Genomic DNA, 15,112 nt, shown 5'->3' on the forward strand with positions numbered 1-15,112 from the left:
CAGCAGAAAAATGATGCCAGACTCCAACAGCTGTTCAGTCAGAAACACACCAGCATCTACATTCCAGGTGGGAATACTTTGTCGCAGCCCCTTCCTCCCTCTCTCGTGGTCGGCATATGGAAAATTTTGGCATTGTCATATAAGTTACAACCTGAGCTTGTTTACTGGTACACACTTACTCTGCTTTTTTTCCACTACACTATCACATTTCTCTTCTCTCCATTCCTTGCTGTTTGTGGCTGAATGTAGAGTCACAAGTCAACATCCCAGGCAGTCCTTGTCTTTTTTTCCATTAGCTTAACATAGCTGTCCTTGGTTGAATCTGTGTGTGTGTGTGTGTGTGTGGTGGTGGGGAGCCTCAGTCGAATCCTACATGACCCCTTGGCATTCCAACAGAGTGGCATAACTTGCCATCAGGGCCGTATCGATTTCCCCTTCCCGGAAATAGGCCCACAAGCGATTGGAAATCTCCGTCCTGGAGTGGTCTCACACTAACGCTTGATGTTTTCCAAATGTACGGAAAATAGTTGCCATGTGACGCCCCTGTCCAGTCTGTCAAGGCTTCCAATAGTCACATTGTCATTGGGCCAAGTGGGTCAGTCAGTGATGAGTGAAAGATAGTGGGTGTTGATTGAAGTGTCACAAGGGGGCTGTGGGATAGGTTCACCTAACTGGCTTCTGCTGCTGCTGTTACTAGTGTTGTGCCACTTGGTCCTGACTTGATATGAGGCCTTTGTCACTATGCTGCAGACAGCTCCTAATCCCCCAGCTTTCTTTCACTATGGGGACTGTCCCCAGGTGTCATGACCATATGGTGGGAACAGTAATCCTGGTATTTTCCCTTCTGCGTTTATTTTTATGGCAGCTATAAAATTAAACCGTTGAGTCAACTGTTGGACTTCAAGCAAGAATATATTCTTTCCATTCAAAGCGACCTCATCAGAACTGCAACCAATATACATACCTATAAGGACAGTTTGTTGCCATAGCAATGTTAATATGTCAGGACGGCCTCTTCCTGCTACCTTAGTCGTCTCACTAGATTTAATAAAACAGTCAATCTAATATCAGTCTTCTCTGTTTGTTTGTCTCCCGTCTGTCTTTCAGTACCGGATCGGCCAGCTGTATATGATCAGTAAACACAGTCATGAGCAGAGTGAACGCGGGGAGGGGGTGGAGGTGGTCCAGAACGAGCCGTACGAGGACCCCGAGCATGGATCAGGCCAGTTCACTGAGAAACGAATCTACCTCAACAAGTGAGTGTCTTCCTCTTGCCATGTACCATATCTTCAGTTTAATCAAATTATTTACATAAGATATACTTTACTCGATACTCTTTTATATCTATTTTATATCTGTTATATCTATTCTTCATTTATTTTTTCACTGCATGGCTGCCACGCATCCTTTGTGCTAACACAGATTGTCCATTGGCTGCATGTAATGCTGGATTCATGTCAACATCTGGAAGCTGTCTTGTTAAAGTAAAGAGCTGAGTATAAATAGTCCCAGATTTCTTATGTAATAATAATAATAACATAAGCAAATATCAAGTATCATAAGGCTTTGCGAGCTGCACTAAGCACTGCTGTTGTGTTTCAAGGGAAAAATGTAGTTAGGTGTCCCTTTTCATCTCTCTCCAAGCCTATTTGCCAGCTCATAGCTGGCCTTGTGCTTTGTTAAACTTGATAAGCGTGAAATTGAGTATTTGATTTTCAATTGAATTAGGTGCAGTGTGCAGTCTGCAGTGTGGCCTCCTCACTTTCATTTGTAAATTTTATGAGGTGCACCTGTAAAATTTAATTAACACCTCTATGACGGCATCAATAAGAACTGAACATTTTAGCTATCATCAAAGTAAGCATCATGGCAGAACAGTTAGACTGTGCAGGTGTACCTATAAACTGGACACTGAATGTGTACTGTATATAAACATCATACTCTTTCTCTTTCTCAGGCCAGAATGTTTTTTTTTTTTTTTATCTTAGCTTCTTTTGGAGGATTAATCATTGCATGGCTTACTTCCACAGCAATAATTCAGTTAGCTCTTGGCCAGTCATATACTCTAGGCCTATCGTCACTCGGTCCAATAAGTCAAATAAATCCACACCAAACAGTTGGCAGGAGCACAAATCCATCAATACAGCCAACTCCTATCAAAGTAATGTAATTTGAAACTATTGATTACCATAGGGAGATCAGAGCACAGGGTCAGCTGCAAGCAGAGACGTGCGTTCAAGCTGATAAAGATTTGTTGTCTTGCTCAAGCTCTTGTCGACATGGACAGCTGAACCAAGGTGGAAACTTATGGGCCAATTAGGCAGGACCAAAATGGATGAAGGATTCAGCGGAAGACGTAATGATTCCAGCAACTCAGGCATCACGTTCAAAGTAACTCACCTCAGCACTATATTTATTACATATTTGGGAAACAAGGTAGTAGTATGAATGTAGTTCTAGGAGACAGGGTTGCACTAGACTGTGATTACAGAAACATAACAAAGGTCTTCTGTGGTAGCCAACTCCAACCACAGGAGATGATAGTAAGGCTCCAAACTTATTTAGCCATTTTAGGTGCCACTTGATGTAACTATTACATTCAGTATTTTTTCTGTTGTTGTCTTGCACTATTTCATCAGAATTTCCATGACCTCTTTTGTTGTGAAAAGATGACTAAGTCCACAATGAGAAGAATAAAATACTGGCTCATTCCCAAAAGTACGACAATGAGACGAGATCCACATGGAGAACGTGAGAGGCAGAGAGGGTGAGGTTTTGTGGTCAGAAGTGACAAGTAAGTAGGCCTCTGGGAAATGTGAAGTGTCATTGACAAACTCAGTGGAGAGGAAGGTTTAGTGCTGTTGTGCGTGTGTGTGTGTGTGTGTGTGTGTGTGTGTGTGTGTGTGTGTGTGTGTGTGTGTGTGTGTGTGTGTGTGTGTGTGTGTGTGTGTGTGTGTGTGTGTGTGTGTGTGTGTGTGTGTGTGTGTGTGTGTGTGTGTGCGTCTGCGCAAGTGCGTGTGTGTGTGCTGGCATGCATGTCTGAGTGTTACTGTGTGTGTGGGCAGAGGGAGATGAGGTCAGTGTAAGTGATGGATAATTTGAGCAGTCACTGTCGGACGCCGCGCCTGCCTTTCTCCACCCACAAACCACCTGTTACCATGTTAAAGCTGAAGTCTGTGTGTGTGTGTGTGTGTCAGTGTGTGAGGACATGTGACCAGTCTGCTGTGTCTGGACACTCCCCTGGCTGTTTGACAGGACATTGGAGGGAGACCAGGGGGAACTGTCTGTTTCATGCCCCAATGGCTAATACAGACTCTCAGTTACAAACCAGTCTCCACAGTTAATTACCACTTCTCAACACAGAATGAGAAGAGAAGAGGGCAGCAATGTGGGAGGTAAAATAATCGGTGGCTGGTTGAAGAGTGAATTATCCTGAAAGTGAAATTTGGTACGGCTTAATAATAGCTTTGTGCCTGATTATTGTGCTTTTTTTCCATTCTTGATTGGCTGATATCCAGTCAACAGAAATCTGGACCAACTGTGATCTGAGCTGCAGTGAACTGTTTCTGAAGGAACACGATAATGAGACAGTCTGAACTCACTTTTTCTCTGAGCATCTATTGCCAATCAGGAGTTACTATTCCACCGCTGTTCCAAAGTGTCAAAGTTTTAACCCTGTGAGCCCGTACGTATCATATATGATACCCACATTTCTGGGACTCATTGCATCACCATCAAGCATAAACTTTGCATTTAACCCTTTTAGATGAACTCTTATGCTCGTATACTGACTCCTGGTAGACACTCCTCACTTTTCTAAATGTTTTGACATGTGTGATACAAACAAAAAATATACTTAGAATTTTTTTTTTTTTAATTTTTTTTTTTTACATTTTGTCAAAGGGACAAATAAAGAGTTCATATTTGAAAAATTAGAATTTTCTGACCATTCTTTCATAGTTCAGGTCTCACAGGGTTAAAAGGAAGCCTGCTCTATTCACCTGTGAATTCATGCGCTTCTCAGATCTGTGGCTTGGCAGTTACCCTCCAGCTAAACCAGGTTTTGCCCCTGTTCTCTTCTCTCAGTAATCATTTCCCTTTTTAATTGGACACCCAATAAGGTGCTCGGCTGCTTGGCTGCGATTGTCAGCATTTGGATTCCATTTGCGTTGAGTAATAGCTGGTTCTCAGTGTTTTCCACCCTCCGTGTCCCTCTCTAGATCCGTCACCGTACAAGCTCTGGTGAGACTCCACTGCAGGGTGCAGGGTGTAATCAATGTAATCAACTTCCCCAGGGGCCATCATGGCTGCCTTGTATGGCATCCATTATGGCTGCACACAGCTGGATACTTATCATTGCCTATTCTGGGTGATAGGGCTGAGAAAAAGAGTGGAGAAACTTTATGAAAGGGCTACTTTGACTGTACAGCACACAAACTATATGTCTCATCAGTCCTCTCACTTTTCTCTCTTTCATTCTTCTTCTCCTTCAGTCCACTAATCCATCCACTTCTTTTTCTCTGTGTTTCAGCAAGCTGCCAAGCTGGGCCAGAGCAGTCGTCCCTAAAATTTTCTATGTCACAGAGAAGGCATGGAACTATTACCCATACACTATAACAGGTAATGCTTTAATTATATATCCCTGTGCTTTTATCTTCAGCATACACTCAAGAAGTATGCCACATTCATGCAGTGGCATATGTTTACATTCACATTTGTCCAGCCAGTATTATCTACAGTACATTATATTATGTAATAAAACATAGCACTGGTTTATTGAATTCCACAGTCTCTCATAATAAGGATCTCTCTCTGTAATAACACGGCTTTCTGCCGATTTGTACAAGAACAACACACAGACACACACAAACTTCCATTTTCTGCAGCTCTCTGCAAACATGGCTCTATTCACCTGCCGGCGGCCATTATATGGGATCACTGTGAGGGCAAAAGGATATGGAAGCAATAATCTGTCCAACACAATCCACTATGAACTGAAGTGGGGGGTCAGGAGGGATGGGGGAAGTGATGGGGAGAGGACAGGCAGGTAAAGAAGGAGAGTGAAGTGTCCAGAGGCTGGACATGAACACAAGTTTAGATTGTGTCTGATGGCTTTTTTCTCAACAATTTACATCATTATTTTACTGCTGCTACATTTAAAAGGGACACGTTATTTTAGAGCAGCCTCGCAAATGGGTAGGTATGATATGAACACTGCACTCATAAATAAAGTTGTCTTATTTGCATTTTAGTGTCTAAATCTCAGTGTCAAACATTTATGTGATGTGTTACATAAAATATGACTGTCCCTGCCAGCAGCAGCTTTTTCAAAGGCATATTACAATATCAGTGTTATTGTGGCACTCAGTACACCTGACTCTTTAGGTGGTGTTTTTTTTACGCTTCAGTGGCGTCAATATCTGTGAATGTGACAGCTGTTTTGAAGTTTCTCTTCAGTCATCCTAAATATGCTGTGTAAAGGGATTTTTGTGAGGCGTTTCATTTAAAGTGTCACCATTACAATCTGTCAGACAGCTTTTGAAATTGGGAATAAAAAAAAAACTTTTAAAGGAGGTAAAACTGCTTTAAGTGCCACAAAATACTGACAGGTAATAAACTATCAACAGTCTGCAGATATCACCTTACCTCATTGTTATGCTGAGCTTTCAGTAACTGAACACTGCAGCATGCAAAACAGCGTGGTACCAGCTTCACAGGGCGGCATGTGGCTCTCCTTGTATGTACAGTATGTCCCTGTGACAAACTCATTTGACTAAATATGCCCTCAGTCGGATCACGCACAAGAAAAATTATCAGCGTCACACAGATTTAAAAAATGAGACTACGTAACAAAATGGGTTTCTCTCATGTGGGACTTAAGTGCTGTTGCTGAGGCTTAATGGTCCTTTTTCTATTTTAAATTAAATGATTTTTTTCTCTCTTCTCTTCTTATCTCTCTCATACTGTTTCAATCCTTTTGTGCTCTTCTACCTGTCTGATCCCCGTCACATACCTCCTCTGTTACGTTAATGGCTTCTGCTGGGAATATGGTCAGAGTACACGGTGAGTAGTTTAAATGTGTCTGCAGGAGTAATGTGTTGTCATACGTTTCGTAGTTACAGTGTGTTTGTTTGTGTGTGTGTGTGAGAGAGAAAGAGAGAGAGTTTTGCATGTGTTTGTGACATTCTGCTTATTATTCTGACCTTCATTCATCAGATTGTGCTCACAGCAAATGAAGTCTAATCCAAACAGAAACAAAATCCTGTCTCAGATTTTTGCGTTTTTGTATGCAGTGACATTTACCCACAACCATCAGATATTTGGAACACATGTAATTTCACATCAGTCAAAAAAAAAAAAAAAAAAAGTGTTTTGAACTGTGATTGAATCCAAACAGATTTGCATCTTTTTTTTTTTTATTTTTTAGCTTGGGTCTTGTTTTGTTTTCTCCCTTTGGCTCTATGATTATTTTGTGTTTTACATAATTGTGGAAAATGAGAATAACACTCAACTTACTGCAAACATACAGGTAATTCTGTGAACAGTTTCTTTAAAATGGTACCCAGGAGAAAGTAGCAATCAGCATCAACTATTTATTCTAAGTCCACAGTAGCCTCAGCCAGGTAAACCAGATGTTCTTCACTCCTCTGGCTCCTCCTGGCAAAGCTCCAGACTCTAGTAATAAGTAATCTCTCCAGTGTGTTGTAGGTCAGTTGGATATACCTGGAATACCTCTGCTCCTGATCAGAATTATGATCAGCTTACTTTTTTTTTCTGCAAAGAAGAATAGTGTTTATACTCTAAGCTCCTGAACCGGGCATCTGAGCTCCTCACTCTGTTGCTAAGGCTGAACCTTGATACCCTTTGAAGGAAACTCATTTTGGCTGCTTGTATCTAAAATTAGAGCTGAAATGATCAGTCGATTGATCTATTTGACGACTGAAAGATAATCAATCAGCAGCTATTTTGATAATCGACTTATTGTTTTAGTAATTTTTCAAGTGAAAATGCCAGTCATTCGATGGCTTCAGCTTCACCATTGTGAAAATTTGACTGTTTGTCAAACAAAAAAAAAAGGCTATTTGAAGACATTACCTTTGGGTCTGGGAAAGTATAACATTTTTTTCACAATTTTCTGATGTTCTGTAGCCCACACAACTAATCAGTTAATCAAGAAAATAATTGTCTGAGTAATTGATAATAAAAAAAATCTTTTATTGTGGCCCAGTCTGAAATCAAATTAATTATTTACCACCCCAGAGCACATGACCAGAAGTAAAGCTTGAAATGTAAGAGCTTCACCCTCAGGCCCAGATCTCTCCTCACAATTAGGGTTAAACACCTCCACCCCTGCTGCACCACTCCACTTGTCAATATCAGCTAATCAAGGAAATGTCCCATTGAAGACATTAACAAACCCCACAGCTCTCAGCGGTATAACTGGTTTAATTGACTGTCGCTGGGAAAAGCACTAATGATTTGCTTTGGGACATCAGAGGGACATTAGCCTGCCCACCTTATGTCTAAGGCTGCAAGGAAACATCAATGAAGCACACATCAGCCCATCAGCAGCAGACTGATCTTTTCCCCCCCAAGACCTCACAGATACACGGAACATCTGGATGTTTGAGGAAGGTCATGCCAGCTCATGTGAAAGTCAGTGAGTGATGTTTTCTGACTTAACAGCCTCATGAAAATGAGGCTTTTTTGGAAAATATGCTGTAGGTGTACAAAGCATCTCACCGTATTCTCAAATCAGGAATCATCATGATTTTGAAAACAAGATAGGATTGTCCTGTTGGAGACTAAGACAGAGGTCCACTTGTAAGTTAAACAGGCATTTACAGTGTTGATGGTGCTTGTGTAGTCACGCTGCCTCATGGGACTGATTCAGCTTGGGAAGATTAGCCTGAGGTGGGTGGTGATGATGCAGAAGGTGAGAGTGATGATTGGTAGTGGCCATGGCCAGGTAGTCATGGTACAAAGCCATGCCATACACAGATTGCTGTTGTTAGTTTTCTCAGGATGGTAATATAGGTGAATCAGTCTATTGGTCTGACAGTCAGTTGTTAGATCCACCACTTTGGTCCAAACTGAAATACCTCAACAACTGCTAAATGGATTGTCATTCGATTTTATACAGGCATTTAACTTCTGTGATCTACTGACTTCTCCTGTCACCAGCAGGTTGACAGAGGTTTGCTTTTAGTGCTGTATTTTGACAATAGGTTGCTATGATATTGGGTACACATTTTCATGCCCCGTTCAGGGTGAATTGTGGTTCACTTTGGTGACACAGTCACAGACAGTCTGCCTTTTCCTCTAGCACCATCATCGGGTCCAGTTTTTTATCCTTTGATTTATGTCAGCCTCAGCTGTACTTTGTGTTTTGTGCTAATTTGCCAATATTAAAATGCTGACATGCTAAACTAAGACAGTAAGCATGGTAAACATAATGCCTACTAATCATTGGCATGTTAGATTTTACTTTGTGAACATGTTAGCATGTCAGTGTTAACATACAACTCAAAGCACCACTGTGTAGTACAGCCTCACAGAGCCATTATCATGGCTGTACACTCTTCAGCTTGTTTTAATTAGCAGTGTCTGTATGAGATGCAGGAATTTCACTGGCTAACTTGTGCAAGAATAGAAAAAAAGTAAATGACATCTGATTAAAGATACTGAAAAAGAGAGCACACAAACACACCTTTGTAAAGTAACCATGGCACAAACACAACACATGAAATATGAGTGCATCACTTCATGAAAAAAACATTCGGTGAGGTTTATACTAATGGAGATTCCTGGACTATAAGGAACATGATAAAGAATAACAAAGAGTCAAGGATAATGTCAAATAATAGCTCGGTCAGTCTTCCGTGAATGACATTATGTCCTAAAAAAATGAAGGTTTATGTGCTTTATCCTCTGGCTTCAGTTGCATGCACACATTCAGTACACACACTTTTCTTATTGTCTCCTGCTAAAACTCACAAGGCCAGTAAGCTTGACTTGGCTGCTCTGGCTACTGCACTGTGCACAGTAATTACAGTAAGAATGCAAGCCGTCTCTCTGAATGCACACACACACACACACACACACACACACACACACACACACACACACACACACACACACACACACACACACACACACACACACACACACACACACACACACCTATGCTTTCACCATGAGCTCCCAGCATCACACCCTATAGCTCATTCTTTCCTGTGCTACAGAGCAAAATTGATCTGCCGTGTTGTCTCTTTCCTGCTGTGCCACACATAAACACACACACAGGCTTGTACATCAACAGCTTATGTAACCAGTATTCCACTCTTTGGTTGTATAATAATTGGGAGTGTTAAGCTTTAATCTAATCAAACTGCTGTGTTTAAGAGCTGATGAACGGCAATCTGCATGGCCAAAGGCAGTAATGTGTGTGTGTGTGTATAGTGCTACTTATAAAGACAGGGAACATGTGTAATGCAATTATCATCTGACAAAGTTATCACAGTCTGTATCGATTTCTCACTGTCTCGTCTTTTTTTTTTCACCCCCCTCCAGTGCTCCTTCCTGCCTAAGTTTTCCATCCACATAGAGACCAAATATGAGGACAACAAAGGGAGCAATAATAATGTGAGTAGAGCTCAGAGTGGTGTGTGTTTGAGAGCATGTTGTGTGTAACTTAAAAAAAAAAAAGAGGGGATCTCAGTATGGCTTTTCAACAGATTTCAGGTTTGCTTTTTTTTTCCCAAAAGTGTTTTTGCACAATATTCTCCTGTACCTTTAGCAATCCCCTGTTTTTTCCTTCCAATATTCTCACCAATCTTCTTGCTTCAAGAAGAAGCAAGAAGATTGCTTCCCTATCAGAGCTGGAGGGTTTTTGGATCACTGTATTTAATATAATCTAATTGGGATATTTAGTTCATTATTCTTCTCCTCTTATTAAGTGAAGGATATGAGAAGAATTTAGTTCCTGTAGATGGTTGGTTTTTACAAACATGACGTGATCAGGTGTCTCAGTGACATTATTTTTTGTGGCCTTGTTGGAAAGAATATCTCTTTTCCATACTCATACACCTTAAATCTATCTATGCCATCAGATGTCTTTCCATTTAAATGTTAATATCACTAAAAGGGAGATCATTATGGAAAGTTATGGCAGTGACCTACAGTTCTGGCAGATAAACATCAATAACAAAAAAACAATAATAAATAATTTATTCAGTTCATGTTAATGGATGTTATTGGCCTGAAAGCTTTGGAACATTATTGCAGAAGAAAATAGATACAGCACAGACACATATCAATAATTCAGATAACAATAATAAGAGCAGAAAAAAGGATTTGGACATAACTACTGTATAAAAGAGAGTAAGTGCAGACTTTCTCCTACAGCAACATGACAAGCTGCTGGTTATGTTGAGTCTTTCATCACTGTTTGAAGCACTCTGCTTGCTCTCCACTTCTCCTTCAGCGCCACTTAACACTTTGATCGCAGTAGGGGCAAGTCTGAAGGTTATGCAATACTGCCTCGATCCATACTGCGGCTGAAGACAAAAGGCCGCAGCTCCTCCTAGTGGTGGGTCAGGGGAGTTGCAAACAGATCCACAGATGGTCGTGATTTCACATTTGAAACTGGTCGTAACAAGTGGGGGTGTGGATGAATTCAGCTGAAGTGTTTGATCCTTCTCTCCAATTTACACTTTCCCCCATCGCCTTCACCCTTGACACAGCTTTTCTTTCTCTTCTCTTCCTCTGTTCTTCTCCCTCATCTCTTCTAATAACCTCTTCATCCCTCTCACTGCCCTTTCTACCTTCCGCTGCACCTGTACAAAAGTTTGAAGTGTATGATGAACTCTCGGTGACGCAGGAGCGATTCTCAAAGGAGCGGATAATTAAACAGCATTGCTTTGCTGTTCCTGTGTGAGTCACGCAGGAAGAAATCACTGACCACATGGTGTGTCACTGACTGTGTGAGTCACATTCATCCTCACAGTTTGTTTAGTGTATTGTCTGAGTTTAAAGCCAGAGGGAAGGAAGGTGCTCATCGTGTCATCTGTGCGCTGTACTTTTAAAACCAGCAGGAAATAATTTCATCGTCAAACCCGCTTTCAGCCTCAGCTTTCCTGTGCAACACTTCATTATTTTCTTTCACCTTTCAGACTAAAACGAGTCTTAACACCTCCAGCGTATGTTCTGCAGCTGCCCCTGCACTGGCTCACCAAGTGATGGGGGGGGCGCGGTGACAGCACATCATCCTACAGCATTTGTCAGCCTGTAAAGTGTATTATTGATTTAGCCATCCTCTTCACACATTGGACTGTTCCCTGTTCCCTCAGATATTTGGCAGTGAGCCCAGAGACGAGGAAACGGAGGTGTGTTTTGTGGACATCGCCTATGATGAGATCCCAGAGCGCCACTACAAGGAGTCAGAGGTGGGGCCGGTAAAGTCACTGGCCTCGGGATATACTGTGTTTTTTGGGGGGTTTTTTATAATGTGTACAGAGGAAGGTGGAAAAAAGAATGGAGACTGAAAATGGAGGGATTAAGGGATGGAGATGAATGAAGAACAGTGGGTGGGTCATTAAATGATAAAATGAAGAAAAGGGATGGGGTGTACTTCATGTGCTGATTAGCAGAATGGTGTGTAATCTTTCCTTAGCAGTGCCAGCTCATTTTTGACCACCAGCTGGCCATCTGCCTCCTCTGAGTGATGGAAGGGAGGGAAATGCATGTTTATTTGTGGGGGAGGTGATGGACATTAGCCGTAGCGATTTGACATTTGCGTGTGTGTGTGTGTGCGCGCCTGTCTGTCAGGGTGTGATGGTCATAAAAAGCTGAGCTATTAATAATCAAGAGGGGTCATGACAGCACTGCAGTGGTGTTTTATTATTGACACCCCTACTTACACACACACACACACACACACGTACACATACGTACATGCCCACGCCTTCCACTGAGCTTTATGATCTTCTGTTTTTATCCTCTCAGAGATAAGAATAGCACGGAGATACCGTCCAGAGCTAAAAGTGAATGTCACAAGGCCAATGTAAATATCATTTGATGTAAAAACAAATGGGTTTAGAGTAGACCGGTCACAGCTCACTGCACAACAGAGAGCAGCGTCACACATGAATGAATCACTGTTCCCGGCGTGGTCATAAACCTCAAAAATCATCAGTGGCCTAATTGCATGTGTGTGTTTTTGCTGGACATAGTCCCACTGTCCTAATTTAAATAAAAGACATTTGATAAATAACAAACAAGGAAGCATTTCAGGGACCTGACAGCAATGTAACTGAAAGCAGGTTCTCCTGAATCACAGAGAGACAATCAGTGTCCCCGAGAAAGGGAATAAATTCCCCGAAAAGTCCAGGCACACTGCTTCATTAAGTTACAAAAGTTAAAAAGCCTTTATTGTAGTGGCAACATGATTAAAAACGAGACCAATGCACATCGACCGAGTCAGGGACAAACAATCACACAGAAAAGTGAATTAAGTGCCAGCTTTAATCACACACATGAGAATTTATACAGCCACACCCGGCTCCCTTGTTACACCTGTCCTCAATGCTGAATGATTGAACACAGATAATGTTAATGAAATATATATAAACCGTATAGGAAACTGTAAACATGAATGGTCAGTTACACTGTTACTCTGTGGTATACAACATTATATAAAGGCTGTATGACAGGGAAGTATTGGAAATTAAAATTGGTTCAACAAATATGATAGAAATTGAAGTAAAATATCTTTTTAATGTGATATTTATATAGTGACAGATGTGTTTAAAACGGACAAAGCTCCCATTTGCATTCCTCATCTTTTCTGTCTTCGTCACATTTTGACGCGCAGTCAAATGCAACATGCCTATTCCACCTCCACCGTCAGTGCTTTTCCCAGCAGGGATGGAGAGAACTGTGTATCACTCCTGCACACCCTCTGTCACAGCCAGCACATGACCCTAAGACAAATGAGCACTACAGCATAATTAGTCTATAGGGAGCAGTGATTAATCCACGTAAAGTTTGTGATTAAGGACTCCCACTGTGCTGCCTGGCGATACTCTGCATGATGCTCGTAATGAATGCAGGTGATCCTGTGCTATAGGCAGGGAGGGAGAAATTAATGTGAGTGTGTGTGTGAGAAAGAGAGAGAGAGAGAGAGAGATAAATGGCAGAAACAGTTGAACAATTTTTTAAGAGGATTTTTGGTGCTTGTTCAAAACTTGTGAGAAATAATGATAAAAGATGTTTTTGTCCTAACCTGTGGTTTCATGGCTTTGTAGGACCTGCGCTATTTTAAGTCCAAGAAGACTAACCGAGGCCTCCTGCAGGAAGGATGGATCAACACACAAGACCCCATCATGTGCTCCTACAAACTGGTCACAGTCAAGTTTGAGGTGTGGGGCTTGCAAACACGCGTCGAGCAGTTTGTTCACAAGGTCAGGATATGAAAGTTCTTGTATGTTTGTTTGTTTTTTTGTTTTTTTGTGAAGATAAATTGTAAAAGCCCCAACAGAAATAACTGTTCCTTGCTCAGCCAAACTTTTTAACCCATGGAGATAGGTATCAGTGCCAGAGGCGTTTCATTTTCTGCTCTGAAACCATGTGATACACGGCCTGCTGGCCATGAACCAAGTCAGCCTTCAACAATATCTGCCCTGTTCACATTCGGCAGATTGCCTTGCACCTCCTCCATTTACCTTGGCTGCAGAGTATAAACTTCATATCTCCTATTTCCCAAATCCATTTCGGCTAGCCCTCTACAGCATCTGTCCCTAGGGTGAACTGTCCCTGTTCTCTCCTTGCCCAAGGCGCACACAGACACAAACAGACACACACACAGAGGCAAGGCCATTATTCACATGGTAACACCAGGAGTGACTCATATTAATCACATTCCTGCAGGGGTGAACGGAAACATTTAGAACTTAAAAATGTTCTAAAAACTCTTTATGGTCTTCAAACTTAACTCGTTGTGATTCACATCCTCTTTCCTTGAACTTCTGTCCCTCTCTCCCTTTCTTCCTCCGTGATCTTGCCTCTTACTCTTCTTTTTTTTTTCTCTTTTCTAATTCTGCACAGGTGATTCGAGATGTCCTACTGTTAGGGCACAGGCAGGCCTTTGCCTGGGTGGATGAGTGGATCAGTAAGTGTCTATTCGTGAAGGCAATGCTCATGAAATATTTCGCTTGCAACTCATCCGAAGATTGCAGAGAGACCAGAGTACAGCATTTAAAAAAAGAACAACAACAAAAAAAAAAGGACAAGTACATACAACAAGCATAACTAGACAAACACATGCACACATACATACAAAACCATAGCCACATGACTGGATAACTGTCTAATCCGTTCAATTTAAAGGGTGCAAAGCAGTTGTTTGTTAATGGCCCTTACAGACAGTGCAGTGTAAACTAAACTCACCTAAAATTGATTTTACATATCAAATTAAGTTTGCTTGCTTTTTAGTCTAACCTGTGTGACTCAAACTCAAAAGATAAATCATAGTAAGTATTATGAAGCTGATACAGGATGGTCTATTGGGCCAGTTGTTATGCTGTAAAACATCTTTCAGTACACTGAAAAGCACTGTATAAATTTGATTTTCTCTTAATATCTCACAAAGACATAATAGATTTGCTATTACATAACCATTTGTGTGGTAGTTTTAACTTGATTTAGTGATTTACCCATCTTTTCCATAACTACATTTCTGTGTACACAGTCCATGCTATTCAGTTGTTTTTGTTTTAGGACACTGAAACATTAAAAAAAATAAAATATCTCTCTGTATGAACAGAGAACTCTATAACCTTTTGTGCTGTTTAGCAACGTATCCCACAACGACATGGTCAAATCGAATAGAGTAGAAAAACAAAAATGGACGTGATTGCCAAGCACATGTATTTGCTGCTGTTAAAATGAATGAGGCTGTCTAATTTAATCTCCCATCTTCTGCTGGTACTGAAGCCACATAGATGTATGTTTTCTTTTCGTCTCCACTATTCGATGATTCATTTCATGCAGTATTGGCTTTTATACAGGCTGCTGCAATAACATACACCAATGTAACCATGTACCTACTCAG

The 15,112-nt window shown here is 41.2% G+C and overlaps 1 protein-coding gene across 3 annotated transcripts in view; it reads left to right on the forward strand.

The window, feature by feature from the left end:
* Positions 1-15,112, forward strand: part of pitpnc1a (phosphatidylinositol transfer protein cytoplasmic 1a) — a 36,761-nt gene that overhangs the window by 19,670 nt on the left and 1,979 nt on the right. The window contains exons 2-8 of one of the 3 annotated variants that reach the window (XM_041062799.1): positions 1,108-1,256; positions 4,532-4,620; positions 6,056-6,063; positions 9,574-9,645; positions 11,352-11,456; positions 13,308-13,463; positions 14,107-14,170. In XM_041062799.1, coding sequence (XP_040918733.1) covers positions 1,108-1,256; positions 4,532-4,620; positions 6,056-6,063; positions 9,574-9,645; positions 11,352-11,456; positions 13,308-13,463; positions 14,107-14,170 — 643 coding nt within the window. The remainder of the gene's footprint in view (positions 1-1,107; positions 1,257-4,531; positions 4,621-6,055; positions 6,064-9,573; positions 9,646-11,351; positions 11,457-13,307; positions 13,464-14,106; positions 14,171-15,112) is intronic. The other 2 variants (XM_041062801.1, XM_041062800.1) reach the window with 2 other exon arrangements.

The sequence above is a fragment of the Toxotes jaculatrix genome, chromosome 18, assembly GCF_017976425.1.
Source record: "Toxotes jaculatrix isolate fToxJac2 chromosome 18, fToxJac2.pri, whole genome shotgun sequence".
Lineage (NCBI taxonomy): Eukaryota > Metazoa > Chordata > Actinopteri > Toxotidae > Toxotes > Toxotes jaculatrix.